Source organism: Hyla sarda, chromosome 2 (genome assembly GCF_029499605.1).
Source record: "Hyla sarda isolate aHylSar1 chromosome 2, aHylSar1.hap1, whole genome shotgun sequence".
Lineage (NCBI taxonomy): Eukaryota > Metazoa > Chordata > Amphibia > Anura > Hylidae > Hyla > Hyla sarda.
Window position 1 is genome coordinate 56,227,096 of NC_079190.1, and position 17,736 is coordinate 56,244,831.

The window sequence follows — 17,736 nt, forward strand, 5'->3', positions numbered from 1 at the left end:
ACGCGGAACGGGAGGACTACAATACCCAGAAAGATTATCAGAATTGGGGTTAGTTTAGAAAAAAGACGGCTTAGGGGAGACCTAATAACTATGTATAAATATATCAGGGGGCCATACAGAGATCTCTCCCATGATCTATTTATACCCAGGACTGTATCTATAACAAGGGGGCATCCTCTGCGTCTAGAGGAAAGAAGGTTTCTACACCAGCACAGACGGGGGTTCTTTACTGTAAGAGCAGTGAGACTGTGGAATTCTCTGTCAGAGAAGGTGGTCATGGTGAACTCTGTAAATGGGTTCAAAAGGGGTCTGGATGCATTTTTTGAGAGTAATAACATTACAGGTTATGGATTCTAGATCTATAGGGACAGAAGGTTGATCAAGGGATCTAATCTGATGCTATATTTTAAGTGGGGAAGGAATTTTTACCTCTAGTATGAGGGTTTTTTGCCTTCCTCTGGATCAACTTAGTAGGGACTCATTAGGGATATAGGTTGAACTTGAGGACTCTGGTCTTTTTTCAACCTTATGAACTATGTTACTATGTTAGAGTGGCCTCAGTCCCCCCATGTCTGAGCTAAAGATCACACAGGCTCCCAACTTTGAACTTATGCTTTAGGGTAGGGTCACAAATGCCGTATTTTGCTGCTGTGTAAATTCCTACCCATTAAAGTCAGTGTTTAGTAAAATACACAGCTAATTTTGCTACCCATTGACTTTAATGGGTCAGAAAATATGCAGAAGCAAAATATGGCACATGTGACCCTACCCTTAACTTACGCACTCATGGACAATGATAGAATCACCTAATCCATATACAAGTGAGCAGGATTTAAGGGAGCGATACTGTGGAGCAAAGTGCTGGAGGACTCATATGCAGGACATGGTTAAGCAGATGGCCCCTCAAATATTACCAGCTCTCTTTTAACAAAAACACGGTTCTGTGATTTATCGCAGTCGTAACCCTTTCTACCAGTCATGTTTGTCATCCAGAGCGGCAATGACGGCCGCCCCAACAGAGAAGCCGAAAACAAAAAGGGGCTTAAGTGCTTATACGCAGAAAGGGCGGCACAAAGAGCAGGGGACAGTAAACTTTTGTCGCCGGCGATCCCGTTACCACTGCTCAATGAATTGTTCAATAGGTGGGAGTTATGGGTGTAAGTGCATGATAATGTCACATTGTACGCGAGGCGCGGAGATGTAAGACAATGTATTCGAACATAAATGCCCCCACTTCACTACACACAATGAAGAAACCAATAACAATGAGAGCATTCAGCAAATACATACCAGAGCGGACAATAACTTGTACAATGTTATTGTGGAGCATACAAAGCGTGACTGGCCCTCTATCTGTACAGTACATTAGATACATAATACGGTTCCACCCCGCTAGATACAGTCTCCCATTGGGAAGGTCTGGATAGCCTCTACCAACAAACAGCATGTGAGACCTGCAAACGCTCACGGGCCTGCACTAGTATGACCAGCAATTGACACCTCGGTAGCGTTCCATTTACAAAGTACAAAACTACCTGCGATGTAGCTGGAATAGGGTTAGGGGTTCCAATATACCTCCATAGACCCCATATGTCAGTGTTTCCCAACCAGGGTGCCTCCGGCTGTTGCAAGACTACAACTCCCAGCATGCCCGGACAGCCGACGGCTGTCCGGGCATGCTAGGAGTTGTAGTTTTGCAACAGCCGAAGGCACCCTGGTTGGAAAACACTGACATAGGTGATAAGGGATGTCATTTAGCATAAATTTAGAGATGAGCGAACTTACAGTAAATTCGATTCGTCACAAACTTCTCGGCTCGGCAGTTGATGACTTTTCCTGCATAAATTAGTTCAGCCTTCAGGGGCTCCGGTGGGTTGGAAAGGGTGGATACATTCCTAGGAAAGAGTCTCCTAGGACTGTATCCACCTTTTCCAGCCCACCGGAGCACCGGAACGCTGAACTAATTTATGCAGGAAAAGTCATCAACTGCCGAGCCGAGAAGTTCGTGACGAATCGAATTTACTGTAAGTTTGCTCATCTCTACATAAATTCATTGGATGAATTTAGGAACTATCAAAACAGGAGCCAGGATGTTGCATGTCATATCATCTGTGTCAGTACTATAGGGGAACGGAAGCGATCTGGAGTCTAAGTTCCTGCGCATATGAGTTGTCGCAGATGACGTCTGGTCCAGGAGGGTTAGGTTATAGAAGGAATGAATGTAATTGAGACTGACAGCGCAGATGATACTGCGCATGTCCGTAGTCTCGCGAGAGGTCGTGATGTGAAAAGTATAAGTCACGTCGCAGATGAGATCGTGCAAGTGACTTAGTAACATCTTTAACCAATTAGGATACGAGGAGTGATAAGAAAGGATTGGTTGATGAGACCGGACAGTTGGATTGGACAGATGGAATGCCAATCAGGGTCACATCCAATCATATTATGGATATTGGAGAACGTCTCATAGGATTGGACAGCAGGACATCAAACTTTGTAAGGGGAGTCTATAAATATGACACTTAGAACGCCCGCGCTTATATGCCCGCCACCTCTTGACAAAGCTGCGGGAGCAGCGAAACATGTTGAGGGGGGCAGAGTAGGGAAGATTTTAGCCAACAGCTCAGCAGCAGCTCTGTTTGTAAGACGTGCACTACTGCAGGCACGGTCAGCAAACTAGGCAGGGATCATCGAACAATAGAGGTCAAGTATAAAGCCTCTACATATAGAACAAACATACACAGTAGTAAGACCGAGCTGCAGCTGAGCTATACTTTTAATGGTGTGAAGTTCTGTTTTTCTTTAATGCACATTTTTCATTAATTTAATAAAAATTGTGGGAATACCATAAATAAAATAGATATATGGGAAAATAGGGTAATTTTTGGGTTCCCCTAGGGGAATCTATAGGTTAATACTTAAAGGGGTATTCCAGGCAAAACCTTTTTTATATATATCAACTGGCTCCAGAAAGTTAAACAGATTTGAAATTACTTCTATTAAAAAATCTTAATCCTTTCAGTACTTATGAGCTTCTGAAGTTAAGGTTGTTCTTTTCTGTCTAAGTTCTCTCTGATGACACCTGTCTCGGGAAACGCCCAGTTTAGAAGAGGTTTGCTATGGGGATTTGCTTCTAAACTGGGCGGTTCCCACGTGTCATCAGAGAGGACTTAGACAGAAAAGAACAACCTTAACTTCAGAAGCTCATAAGTACTGAAAGGATTAAGATTTTTTAATAGAAGTAATTTACAATTCTGTTTAACTTTCTGGAGCCAGTTGACATATATAAAAAAGTTTTTGCCTGGAATACCCCTTTAAAGTTTAACCCTCCATATATATTGGTCTTATCTGGTAAATGACGGGTTAAAAAGGATAACGTAAAAATCCCATAAACTATAATGGGATTTTGTAACGGCCGTTTAACGGACGATTTTAAGGGTTTGCATAAAGGAACATTAAACAGATCTTTAAAACTGATGAATTTTAGTGTGAAAGGAGCCTAATAAATCTCACTTACCTTTTACCTGGTAAGGTCACCACCATAGAAGGAAGCACTGGTGCAGGGCCAATCTTATCCCCTATCCATAGGATTGGGTAGAAGTAGTTTATTGTGAGGGATACATCTGCTTAGATCCCTCGCGATCTCCGAAAAAGGCCCCTGGCTCTCAGTGAGGAGCACATGCGGTAGACGGCATGCGCTCCATTCATTTCTATTAGAGCACCGGAGACACCCGGCACTTTGATCTCTTCGGTGCTCCCGACTAAAGCCCGTGCTCCTCATTGAGAGACGGGGGGCTGTTCCAGAGTTCGAAAGGGGTCCCAACAGTCAGACCCCCACGATCAACTACTTATACCCCATCCTATGAATAAGAGATAAGATAGTTCTCACCAGACAACTCCTTTAAAGGGGGTACTCCGGTGGAAATTTATTTTTTTATTCTTTTAACTTTTTTTTTTCTCTGGTGCCAGAAAGTTAAACAGATTTGTAAATTACTTCTATTAAAAAAATCTTTATCCTTCCAGTAGTTTTTAGCAGCTGTATGCTACAGAGGAAATTCTTTGACTTTTTAATTTCTTTTTGTCTTGTCTCTGCTGACACCTCTGTCTGTGTCAGGAACTGTCCAGGGCAGCATAGGTTTGCTATGGGGATTTTCTTCTGCTCTGGACAGTTCCTGATACTGGCATCAGGTGTCAGCAGAGAGCACTGTGGACAAGACAAAAAAGAAATTAAAAAATAAATTAATTTCCTCTGTAGCATACAGCAGCTAAGTAGTACTGGAAGGGTAAAGCTTTTATAATAGAAGTCACTTCAGTTGATTTAAAAAATAAATAAATAAATAAATTATTAATAATAATAATAATAATAATAATAAATAATGTTTTTCCACCGGAGTACCCCTTTAACTTTCTGCCACCAGTCGATTTGAAAAAATGTGTACTCCTTTAAACCTCATAGCCTGTGGCCTAAAAGAGCCTCTCTAGATTCCCACAGTATTCATCAACCAGGCAGCTCAGGATGAACAGAGATGTCGACCACAGTGCTGGAACCTGTGTTGTTGGCCGGTGTATGAGCCGCCAGGTGCCGTCCAATAATCGCGTCACAATATAAAAGCTGCAGGGCTATTTTACTATGGCACAGGACCCACTCGAATCAACCGGGGATTGTCACACATAAAACTTTACTAGGACTGATAAATCCGACAATGATTACGGGCAGGCCGGCTATTACATGCCTACAGTTCGGATTTCTCTCTCATACTCGGAGATGACAGCTGGCACTTAGGGACGATAGATTAACGCACAATACTATCAGAATAGAACTGTAATAATACAGTATTACTGGGGGAGGGGGAGACATGCCACTAGATGACTGACAGCCACTGATAGAAAGAAGATTTCCTTCTAAAACAAGACCTTGACTTGTCCTTTCTTTGCTTATTTACATGTTGTCACTCTTTATGGAAATGCTGGACTGCAACCAATATGGCCATTTATAGCAGTGTTTCCCAACCAGGGTGCCTACAGGCTAGGGATCGACCGATTATCGGTATGGCCAATAATCACAATTTTGGGCATTATTGGTAGAGATGAGCGAACTTACAGTAAATTAGATTCGTCATGAACTTCTCGGCTCGGCAGTTGATGACTTTTCCTGCATAAATTAGTTCAGCCTTCAGGTGCTCCGATGGGCTGGAAAAGGTGGATACAGTCCTAGGAAAGAGTCTCCTAGGACTGTATCCACCTTTTCCAGCCCACCGGAGCACCTGTAAGCTGAACTAATGTATGCAGGCTAAAGTCATCAACTGCCGAGCCGAGAAGTTTGTGACGAATCTAATTTACTGTAAGTTCGCTCATCTCTAATTATCGGTATCAGCAATTACCTTGCCGATAAGCCGATAAGCCGATAATGCGCCCCCCCCCCCCCGACCCGCCGCAACTCACCGCACCGCGTCGCACCCCCACCGTAGTGCTGGGCGGTATACCGGTATGGATTTTTGCCCATACCGCTATACCGGTCGGGCCCCTCCCCCACCCTCCGAGTCAATAAAAAAAAAATTAAACTTACCCGTAATGGGGGTGGTCCGGGCCATCCTTCCTTTCTGTAGTGTCCGGCGCCATTCCTGGTGGAGGGTGAATCGGTCTGGGCTGTCCTTCTCCGGGGGTCATCTTCTCCACTCCGGGCAGGCTCCGGCCTAGTACGCTGCATAGACATCGCTACGCCGTGACGTCAGGTGCGTCGCTGCGCACGGGCGTCACTGCGCAGTGGCGTCTATGCTGCGTTACTAGGCCGGAGCCTGCCCGGAGTGGAGAAGAGGACCTCCGGAGAAGGACAGCCCAGACCGATTCACCCTCCACCAGGAATGGCGCCGGACACTACAGGAAGGAAGGATGGCCTGGACCACCCTGACAGGTAGGGGGAGAGAAGCGGGTGGAAGCGGCGGCGGCCTATGGCACCGCAAAAGCCACTGCAGTGCATTGATTTAAAGCGCCCGCTTTAAATCAATGATCTGCAGCGGTGTCGCAGGGGGATAAATAGCCGATAACTTATACCGGAATATGGGTATAAGTTATCGGCTATCGGCCCTAACCTCCACCGATTATCGGTATCGGCCCTAAAAAAAAAAACGATATCGGTCGATCCCTACTACAGGCTTTGCAAAACTACAACTGCAAAGCCTGTAGTATTGCAACAGCTGGAGGCGCAATGGTTGGGAAACCCTAATCTATAGAGCCCCCCATGGCCTGTCATGGAGTTACCATATAGATGCTGCATCCCCCCCCCTCTGATATCACACAAAAATCAGGAAAACATGCCATTCAGGAGCCAGGAAAATCTGAGTGAAACTATAAAAGTGCATTAAAATAGCTTACAGAGAAGATAAGTGTTATCTGAAGGGGAGGATGACAAGGTGCAGGGCTGGGGATGTATGGACTGCAGGGGAATAAGTCTCATACTGGGAATGATCTCTATGGGGGAGATTTATCAAAACCTGTGCAGAGGAAAACTTGCCCAGTTGCCCATAGCAACCGATCAGATCGCTTCTTTCATTTTTCACAGGCCTTCATAAAAATGAAAGCAGCGATCTGATTGGTTGCTATGGGCAACTGGGCAAGTTTTCCTCTGCACAGGTTTTGATAAATCTCCCCCTATATGTGAAGGGGGAAGGGGGGGGGGGGGGGGGGGGACTCCTGAATGACACATGCTGGGAGTTGTAGTCCCTGTTGTGTGTGTGTGTGTATATGCTAGTGTTTACAAACCAGTGTGCCTCCAGCTGTTGCAAAACTACAACTCCCAGCATGCCCTGACAGACTTTGGGCATGCTGGGAGTTGTAGTTTTGCAACAGCTTGGGGTACACTGGTTGAGAAACACTGTCCTAGCCTATTCAGCATACACATCATGTTACACCAGTGTTTCCCAACCAGTGTGCCTCCAGCTGTTGCAAAACTACAACTCCTAGCATGCCCAAAGGCTGTCAGGGCATGCTGGGAGTTGTAGTTTTGCAACACCTGGAGGCACCCTGGTTGGGAAACACTGGTGTTTGACCTATAGAGGTGTGGTGAACTACAACCCCCAGGAGACTACAGAGGCAGCATGCTGGTGTTATACCACAGACTGAAGACTCCTGAATGACACATGCTGGGAGTTGTAGTCCCTTTTGTGTGTGTATGACAGTATATCCCAACAAAGGCTGATTATATTAGTGTGCTGTGTATAAGGGGGCCGACCCGGGAAAATAGTAGGATGGGTAAAGGGCGGAACAAAAAAATAAAAAAGGAGCCACCCCAAACCAGCAAGGCATGAGGCATGCTGGGATTTGTAGTTTTCAGCACAGCAAGAAACAGGAAATGGGAGCAAAGATAGGAAAACAAAGTGGGGGATAAAAAGACAACAAAGAATGGAAATAGAGTAGGCTAAACAATCAGAATAGAAATGAAACAAAACAAATAGGGTAAGTCAAAAAAACGGAAAAAACACGTTGACCACCGGAGTACCCCTTTAAACAGATTTGTAAATTATGGGACAACTAAAGAACATGTAGGTGCACTCACCGCAAAGCAGAGACTGTCGGGTCTTGAAGTCATAAAGGGACACCGGATCACGGCATGGGCGCTGGTGAAGTGTGGCGCTCGGAGACTAGGCCTGGCGCTTCTTCCGGCCAGTCTCTGCTTTGCGGTTAGTGCACCTACGTGTTCTTTGGTTGTTCCATATTTGATGCTTTACACTTTTGTACGTGCACCCCACAGGAGACTTTGATAAAAGGTCACCGAGGACCTTGCTGCCTGCAGTATAAGGTGATACAGCACCTTGAGTGCTCTCCCCATGTTATTGTCTTGTTTTGTGGTATAGATTTGTAAATTACGTCTATTAAAAAAAATATTAATCCTTCCAATAATTATCAGCTGCTGAAGTTGAGTTGTTCTTTTCTGTCTGGCAACAGTGCTCTCTGCTGACATCGCTGCTTGTCTTGGGAACCGCCCAGTTTAGAAGAGGTTTGCTATGGGGATTTGCTTCTAAACTGGGCGGTTCCCAAGACACGTGTCATCAGAGAGCAGAAAAGAACAACTCAAATTCAGAAGCTCATATGTACTGAAAAGGATTAAGATTTTTTAATAGAAGTCATTTACAAATCTGTTTAACTTTCTGGAGCCAGTTGATATATAAAATAAAGTTTTTTTCCTGGATAACCCCTTTAAAGGTGCCGTTTTTCCCGTTAAAAACCGTGCCGCTCCTGTCCACAGGTTGTTTGTGGTATTGCATCTCATCCCTATTCATTTCAATAACGCTTAGCTTCAATGTCACATACAACCCATAGAAAGTGTTACAGCTGTTTCTGAAAGAAAGTAGTCATATTTTCTTAATTCTAAGAACCCCTTTAAAAGTGGTAGTCTGGTACTGTAAGAAAAAAAAATAGAATTTAATGCTTGGCAAAAAAAAAAAAATAGAAAACCTATACTTACCTACCCCCAGTCCCATGCAGGTACCACTGCAGCTCCAGCTCTTCTTCTGCTCCGCCGCCACTTTGTCCTGCATTAAAACGAATATTCAGAGCAGGACCTGCCTGCACAGTCAATCACTGCAAGTAGCGGTGTCCAGTCTCTGCCAATGATTGGCTGAGCGGGAAGGTCCTGGTCCGAAGAAGTTGTCTTACAAGCAGGATGAAGAGACGAGTGGCGGGGAAGCAGGGGAAGAACCAGGGCTGCAGAGGGACCAGTATGGCACTGGGGGTAGGCAGGGTAAAGTGTTGCAACATCTGGAGATCCACAGTTTGGAGACCACTTCTCTGGTATAAAATATGGCTGATGTTAATCCAAAACAGCTATGGGGACACCAGGTTACTATTCATTTTTTTATTAACACAGCAATGGTGGGGTAACTATACGCCCATCACCCACCCTAGCATTTTGTATTAATTCTAACATAAAGGAAATTATCTTGCTGGCCACCTTCCATCCTTACTATGTGGGAATCTCCACAGGAATGCCGCCATGTTACTGTGCATCTACGGCCAATGCAGAAACTGAAGGCTACTTAAAAGGGGATCTCCAGTGGAAAACATTATTTTTTTAATCAACTGGTGCCAGAAAGTTAAACAGATTTGTAAATTACTTCTATTAAAAAATCTTTACCCTTCCAGTACTTTTTAGCAGCTGTATGCTACAGAGGAAATGCTTTTCTTTTTTAATTTCCTTTTTGTCTTGTCCACAGTGCTCTCTGCTGACACCTCTGTCCGTGTCAGGAACTGTCCAGAGTAGCATAGGTTTGCAATGGGTATTTTCTACTGCTCGGGACAGTTCCTGATACGGGCATCAGGTGTCAGCAAAAAGAAAAGGATTTCCTCTGTAGCATACAGCTGCTAATAAGTACTGGAAGGGAAAATACTTTTTAATAGAAGTCATTTACAAATCTGTTTAGCTTTCTGATACCAGTTGATTTAAATTATTATTTTTTTTTCTCTACCGGAGTATTCCTTTAAGCAGGTCACAGGATGCTGCTTTGTGAACAAAGAGCAATATGCAGATAATACCCCCTAAGGGTACGTTCACACAAGCAGATTTTCAGCGTATTTTACACTGCAGATCCGCCGCTGAAGGACCTTCTGTATTCTGCCTTTACATGTGCCTGCTTGGAGCGGCAATATGCCACTACGTGCAGACACAGTGCGATGTGCGAGTCACCGCGTGCATGCGCAGTATACTTGCACTTCGCGGCAGCTCTCAGCCAAGCTCATTGAGCAGGGGGAGCGGCTGCGATGTGTGTGAGACACCATGCATGCGCGGCCACTCGCACATCGCTTCAGTGTGTCTGCACGTAGGTGCAGGTACATGTGAAGGCAGAATACAGACGGTCCTTCAGCTGCGGATCCGCAGCAAAATCCGCTGCAAAAATCCGCTCGTGTGAACGTACCCTTAGGGTACGTTCACACGGGAGGATTTTTTTTAAGGGTTTCCTGCTGCGTATTTGAAAGGGGGCGGGCTCTTCTCGGCTGTCCGCAGCAGATTTTCCGCAGTGGAATCTACGCTGCGGAAAATCTGCCTCAAGTCCCATTGAAGTCTGTAGGGTCTGTGGCGGATTTTCCGCAGCGTAAATTCCGCCTGCGGAAAATCCCGCCCACTTTCAAATACGCAGCGGGAAACCTGCAAAAAAATCCGCCCGTGTGAACGTACCCTTATGGTCTATTCCCACGTACAGTATTCTGTGCAGATTTGATGCGCAGGATTTTCTGCTGCAGATTTCAATGTAAACTAAATGACTGAGCACAGCTTCTAATCTGCAGTTACAAATCCTGCGCATCACCTGTACGTGTGAACGTACCCTTAAGGGGAGACCGATGACATCATTATATCAGTGTTAGGTAAGATGCAGCGTTACCGGCAAGGACCGGCGTTTCCTATCGCACCCTTTAGACCGCCACATCCGTACGGTATCTGGCTTCATCACATTCCCACAGATTGTCGCCCTGTATTTTACAGTAAAAGACTGCGAGTGCAAATACGAAACTTTATCAACCACATGTGAAGAGATTTCGGAGATCAGAACTGCAGATACAAACTGCTGATACGTGAAGGATGACAAACCTAAAAGCGTAGGAACTGCTGACAGGTCGCGCTATGAGTGTACAGCGGATTTCACTTCCCCACAGATTGTGTGACAGATGCTGCATCAGGCACCCGCTGGAGAGTATTTATAGGGCACCGCCATGGGGTCAAACCACATGCCAAACAGCTTCCCACACCTACCCTCATACGGATATATACACTTCACATAGCTGCGGACCTACACACAGTAATAAAACCGCAGCAGTGTTTATAACACAGGAAAGTTTTGGTCAAGTAAAGTAGTGGCTGTCGTTGCAAAACCACAACTCCCTTCGGCTATCAAGGCATGCTGGGGGTTATAGTTCTGAAACAGCTGAACAAACTGAAAACTGCCGCTATAGATGAAGGGTCAGCAATAGGTACTAGGGTCCAGGGTCCAAATCCAAGCTGGCTCTAAGAGTTGTAGTTTAGTCGCAGGGCCATGAGTTGCAAACCACTGGGGTAGAAGAGAGATTAGCGATTAATACAAACAGAACTGTAATACTGGGGTCCAGAGTTTTAATCAGGGCATGCTGGGAGTTTTAGTTTTGTCACACAAATAGTGTTAAACGGCAGCGACGTGTTGGTTTTCATCCAGTAGAGAAGTTATTTCCAACCTGTGGCCCTGCAGCTGTTGCAAAACTACAACTCCCAGCATGCCGTTACTGACTGATCAGATTCAATCCCTGTACCCCAGCAGGAAAAAGTACTGATCTCAAAAAGTCTCCCTCTACACCAGTGTTTCCAAATCAGGGTGCCTCCAGCTGTTGCAAAACTACAACTCCCAGCATGCCCTTACTGACTGATCAGATTCAAGCCCTGTACCCTAGCATTTCCCCAGCAGGAAAAAGTACTGATCTCAAAGTCTCCCTCTACACCAGTGTTTCCAAACCAGGGTGCCTCCAGCTGTTGCAAAACTACATCTCCCAGCATGCCCGGACAGCCTTCGGCTGTCCGGACATGCTGGGAGATGTAGTTTTGCAACAGCTGGAGGCACCCTGTTTAGGAAACACTGGTCTACACCAATGCTTTGGAACCTGTAATTCTGCAGCTGCTGCAGAACTACAACTCCAAGCATGCCCTGACAGCCTGCTCAGCTTCAAACTATGGGCCTCAGTACTGCAAGAAAACTGTACTCCCCGAAATTCCCTTTACACTAGGGTTTCCAATCTCTGCAGTTGTTGCAAAACTACAACTCCCAGCAAGCCTGGACTACCTGCTCAGATTTGAACCCTGGAGCCCAGTATTGTAGGGAATAGTACTGATCACTGATGCTTCCTTTACATCAATGGTCTTTAACCCATGGCCATTGATGAAGGGGAACGGTCAGAGATCAGTATTATTCCCAGCAAAACTGAGCTCCAGGGTTCAAATCTGAGCAGGCAGTCTGGGCATGCTGAGAGTTGTAGTTTTGCAACAGCTGGAAGGCCAAAGAATAGAAGCCACTGTTGTAAGGGGAAGGTAATAAAACAATTCCCTTGCACCATTGCAGTACTGGTGTCCATGGTTTGAAGCTCATTTGGCTGCCAGGGCATGCTTGGAGTTGTAGTTCTGCAACAGCTGAAGTGTGCAGGTTTCAAAGCATTGGTATATTAGAAGATTTAGAGATCAATACTATTCCCGTACAATAGTGGAGTCCAGGGCTTGACTCTTAGGGAATGCTGGGAGCTGTAGTTCTGCAACTGCTGTAGGGCCATAGATTTTAAAATACTGGTGTAGAGGGAAAGTTAGAGATCAGGATGGACATTTAGCAACGGGTTTAGTCAGGTTTTCGTTACTATAATTGTCGCAACTGCGACTACGTGTGTTTTCGGGCGACAATTTGCATGAAGAACAAGAAAAGCAAGAAAATTCAAACTTGCTTACGTAGTAAATTTTTCAAAATGGATTTGCTTTAGTCAGGTATTTATCCACTGCGACAGTCGCAACTGCGCAAAAAAAAGTCTCAACAGGGTTAAAAATTGACTGAATTTACTCCAGCTCAAACATGGAGCAGAAAAAGCTACTACCAAAGAAAAAAAGGAAAAATTGCTTACGTGAAAGAAAATTATCAACAGGCTGAAAGCAGTTTATAAATACGGTAAGTCACACATAAGCAAAAAAAGTAAGGAAAAAATTACTAAAAAAAAAAGAATACATAAGCAAAGATTTATAAATGTCCCTCCAGGACTATTTCCCTGCAATACTCTGGTCCAAATGTTTAAATCAAAGCAGGCTGCAAGGGCATACTGGGAGTTGTAGTTCTGCAGCAGCTGTAGCACCGTTGTATTCCCTTGGTCCAGGGCTGCAATCCGACAGGCACTTTCTGTGAAGTCTCTCTGTAGTCTCTATCCCTCTTGTCCCCCTCTCTCTCTCTCTAGTCCCCTCTCTCTCTCGTCCCCCCCCTCTCTCTCTCTCTCTCTCTCTCTCTAGTCCCCTCTCTCTCTCTCTCTCTCGTCCCCCCCCCTCTCTCTCTCTCTCGTCCCCCCCCTCTCTCTCTCTCGTCCCCCCCCTCTCTCTCTCTCTCGTCCCCCCCCTCTCTCTCTCTCTCTCTCTCTCTCGTCCCCCCCCCCTCTCTCTCTCTCTCTCTCTCGTCCCCCCCTCTCTCTCTCTCTCTCGTCCCCCCCTCTCTCTCTCTCGTCCCCCCCTCTCTCTCTCTCTCGTCCCCCCCCTCTCTCTCTCTCTCGTCCCCCCCTCTCTCTCTCTCTCTCGTCCCCCCCTCTCTCTCTCTCTCTCGTCCCCCCCTCTCTCTCTCTCTCGTCCCCCCCTCTCTCTCTCTCTCGTCCCCCCCTCTCTCTCTCTCTCGTCCCCCCCCTCTCTCTCTCTCTCTCTCGTCCCCCCCCTCTCTCTCTCTCTCTCTCGTCCCCCACCTCTCTCTCTCTCTCTCTCGTCCCCCCCCTCTCTCTCTCTCTCTCTCTCTCGTCCCCCACTCTCTCTCTCTCGTCCCCCCCTCTCTCTCTCTCTCTCTCTCTCTCTCTCTCGTCCCCCCCCTCTCTCTCTCTCTCTCTCTCTCTCGTCCCCCCCCCTCTCTCTCTCTCTCTCTCTCTCTCGTCCCCCCCCTCTCTCTCTCTCTCGTCCCCCCCCTCTCTCTCTCTCTCGTCCTCCCCTCTCTCTCTCTCGTCCCCCCCCTCTCTCTCTCTCGTCCCCCCCCTCTCTCTCTCTCGTCCCCCCCCTCTCTTGTCCCCCCTCTCTCTCTCTCTCTCTCTCTCTCTCTCGTCCCCCCCCTCTCTCGTCCCCCCCCCCTCTCTCGTCCCCCCCCCCCTCTCTCTCTCTCTCTCTCTCTCTTCCCCCCCTCTCTCTCTCTCGTCCCCCTCTCTCGTCCCCCCCTCTCTCTCTCTCGTCCCCCCCCCACTCTCTCTCTCTCGTCCCCCTCTCTCGTCCCCCCCCTCTCTCGTCCCCCCCTCTCTCTCTCTCTCTCTCTCTCTCGTCCCCCCCTCTCTCTCTCTCGTCCCCCCCCCCCTCTCTCGTCCCCCCCCCTCTCTCTCTCGTCCCCCCCCTCTCTCTCTCTCGTCCCCCCCCTCTCTCTCTCTCGTCCCCCCCTCTCTCTCTCTCGTCCCCCCCTCTCTCTCTCTCTCGTCCCCCCCCTCTCTCTCTCTCTCGTCCCCCCCCTCTCTCTCTCTCGTCCCCCCCTCTCTCTCTCTCGTCCCCCCCCTCTCTCTCTCTCTCGTCCCCCCCCCCTCTCTCTCTCTCGTCCCCCTCTCTCTCTCTCTCGTCCCCCTCTCTCGCCCCCCCCCCCCACTCTCTCTCTCTCGTCCCCCCCCCACTCTCTCTCTCTCGTCCCCCCCCCCTCTCTCGTCCCCCCCCTCTCTCGTCCCCCCCCCCTCTCTCTCTCGTCCCCCCCTCTCTCGTCCCCCCCCTCTCTCGTCCCCCCCCTCTCTCGCCCCCCCCCTCTCTCTCTCGTCCCCCCCCTCTCTCTCTCTCTCTCTCGTCCCTCTCTCTCGTCCCCCCCCTCTCTCGTCCCCCCCTCTCTCTCTCGTCCCTCTCTCTCGTCCCCCCCCTCTCTCTCTCGTCCCCCCCTCTCTCGTCCCCCCCTCTCTCTCTCTCTCGTCCCCCCCCCTCTCTCTCTCTCTCTCTCGTCCCCCCCCTCTCTCTCTCTCTCTCTCTCTCTCTAGTATGTGTGTGTGTATATATATATATATATATATATATATATATATATATATATATATACATACACACACACACACACACACACACAGATAAGTCAGCTCATGTATATGTGAAGGAGATTAGATTAGGAGCCCCCATTGGGACTGATGTAAAGAAGCACATCTATCAATATGTCATAGTGTCAGTGGGGGTCTCAGCTTCTGGATCCTTCCCATAAGGAAGACCACCAACAAGACAATAGCACTGATACCTTTCACTAAGCAATAATACTAATATTAATATAGGACAAAGACGCAGTCCATGTATGGAGAGGCACGGTGCCCAGGGATGCCATCTCAGGAAAGGTCAATGTGATAGAAGTAATGGCGACCGGGCAACCAGCAATGAGTATACATCTATATACACCTACATAGGAAAGGCCATGGACGTTCAATCTGCACCTTATAACATCAGTGTTTAATAAGCAGGGTGCCTCCAGCTGTTGCAAAACAACAACTCCCAGCATGTTCCGAGAGCTAAAGGCTGTCTGGGCCTGCTGAGAGTTGTAGTTTTTTTCCAACAGCTTTTGTAAGACTGATTGGGAACAATCATTACATTCTATATACACCTATATCCTATGTACTCTGAAAGTCATGAACATTCAATGTACATCGCTGCAGAATATGTTGGCGCTATGTAAGTATACACATTATATACTTCTATACACGGAAAGACATGAACGTTCAACGTACACTGCTGCAAAATATGCTGCCGCTATATAGAGTATATATACACACAACTATAACCTGAACATTCAACGTACACCGCTGCAGAATATGTTGGCGCTATATATAGTATACATTCTATATACAACTATATCCTGAACATTCAGTGTACAACGCTGCAGAATATGTTGGCACTATATATAGTATACATTCTAATATACAACTATATCCTAAACATTCAGTGTACAACGCTGCAGAATATGTTGGCACTATATATAGTATACATTCTAATATACAACTATATCCTAAACATTCAGTGTACAACGCTGCAGAATATGTTGGCACTATATATAGTATACATTCTAATATACAACTATATCCTAAACATTCAGTGTACAACGCTGCAGAATATGTTGCCGCTATATATATATATATATAATATACATTTCATATATAACTAGATCCTAAACCAGTGTTTCCCAACCAGGGGGCCTCCAGCTATTGCAAAACTACAACACCCAACATGCTAGAACAGCCAACGGCTGTCCGAGCATGCTGGGAGTTGTAGTTTTGCAACAGCTGGAGGCACCCTGGTTGGAAAACACTGTCCTAAATATTCAGTGTACACCACTGCAGAATATGTTGGCGATTATATATATATATATATATATATATATATATATATATATATATACACATACACACACATTTCTTATACAACTAGATCCTAAACCAGTGTTTCCTAACAAGGGTGCCTCCAGCTGTTGCAAAACTACAACTCCCAGCATGCTGGGAGTTGTAGTTTTGCAACAGCTGGAGGCTCCCTGGTTGGGAAACACTGTCCTAAATATTCAGTGTACTCCGCTGCAGAATATGTTGGTGGTATATATAATATACATTTCATATACAACTAGATCCTAAACCAGTGTTTCCCAACCAGGGTGCCTCCAGCTGCTGCAAAACTACAACTCCCAGCATGCCCGGACAGCCAACGGCTGTCCGGGCATGCTGGGAGTTGTAGTTTTGCAACAGCTGGAGGCACCCTGTTTGGGAAACACTGTCCTAAACATTCAGTGTACACCGCTGCAGAATATGTTGGCGCTACATGCATGATCAGTCCTATAGGCAATGAACACCACGGTAAAGTGAATGATGATGCCAACCATGAGAGGGCACAGCCTGGTGCAGAGGAGAGATGCCCTATTAGTAAAGGTCAGTACAAGCCCAGTGCTCCATGCCAGGCTGTGCCCAAGCACTATACAGATGGGCACCAATACAAGGCGCTATATTGGTAAACACTAGAAGCATGGCACCAGGCTGCTGGCATCTTACCATATCCACTGGCACAGGGTTTGACATCTTGGCGATGGCTGACGAGCTCAGGGCAGAGGAACTTGCGGATGATGAGAGTGATACTTCCCAGGGATTGTGTAATATCCAGGGGGCAGCCTTGGCATGGGGGGTAGGTGCAGGAACGGGTACAAGCTGCCCTCCCCCTGCTGCGAGGTAAAGTTTCCCTTCGGGGGGTGAGGGGTTAATAAGACAAATAACTCCTTGTCCGACCTATAAATACCGCACAGGGAGGAGGGAGCGCTATAGGCAGACACAGCCGCTCCGGAGCCCTTCACTGCCTCATCCCCGGAAACTGCGTCACCCCCTCCCGACCACCGAGCAGCCTCTGTCACCGGAGAGGACGGAGCACCGACAAACCGCGTCCTCAGCTCGGCTCCGTATCCCGCCGCTGCGTCTTCAGTCCGTGCGGTCTTAGTCGCGCAGCCGGCGCAGCGATCATAAGCTTCTCCTTCCTGTCATCGTCTCTCTGGCATAAACATGGCGGCCGCGGAGAACGGGGAGGGGCTTAGCTGTGGGGATCTTTTGGCCACGCCCACCGCATTAAAATCCGCCGAAGGAAGACTTTTTTTTTTTCCCTTCAGTGCGCATGCGTCGCCGGTTGGCTGCTTTGGAGATGTAGTCTGTAGCTGTGATTTGTGGGAGTGTTGTATTTAGTGAGCAGGAGGAGACCCCTGTAGGTCAGTCGTGACATCATCTTCTATAGGAAAAGTGAGAAGGCGAGTGTCTGCCAGTGGTTTCCCAACCAGGGTGCCTCCAGCTGTTGCAAAACTACAACTCCCAGCATGCCTGGACAGCCTGCGGCTGTCCAGGCATGCTGGGAGTTGTAGTTTTGCAACAGCTGGAGTCAACTCTGCGCAGTGTATGGACAGCTTCAATAGTTTGGGGCGTAGGTGACAACATTCAGGGATTACTGTGTGGATCACTGTTTCCCAACCACTGTGCCTCCAGCTGTTGCAAAACTACATCTCCCAGCAGCATGCCCGCACAGCCAGCGTACAAAACAAATTATTT

At 47.2% G+C, this 17,736-nt stretch overlaps 1 protein-coding gene across 1 annotated transcript in view; it reads right to left on the reverse strand.

Annotated features, from left to right (window-relative positions):
- The window catches only part of UBL3 (ubiquitin like 3), a 150,431-nt gene extending 133,154 nt beyond the window's left edge, over positions 1 to 17,277 (reverse strand). The window contains exon 1 of the mRNA XM_056561850.1: positions 16,705 to 17,277. Within this exon, the coding sequence (XP_056417825.1) occupies positions 16,705 to 16,731 (27 nt within the window). The 5' untranslated portion in view covers positions 16,732 to 17,277. The remainder of the gene's footprint in view (positions 1 to 16,704) is intronic.
- Positions 17,278 to 17,736: the final 459 nt, after the last annotated feature.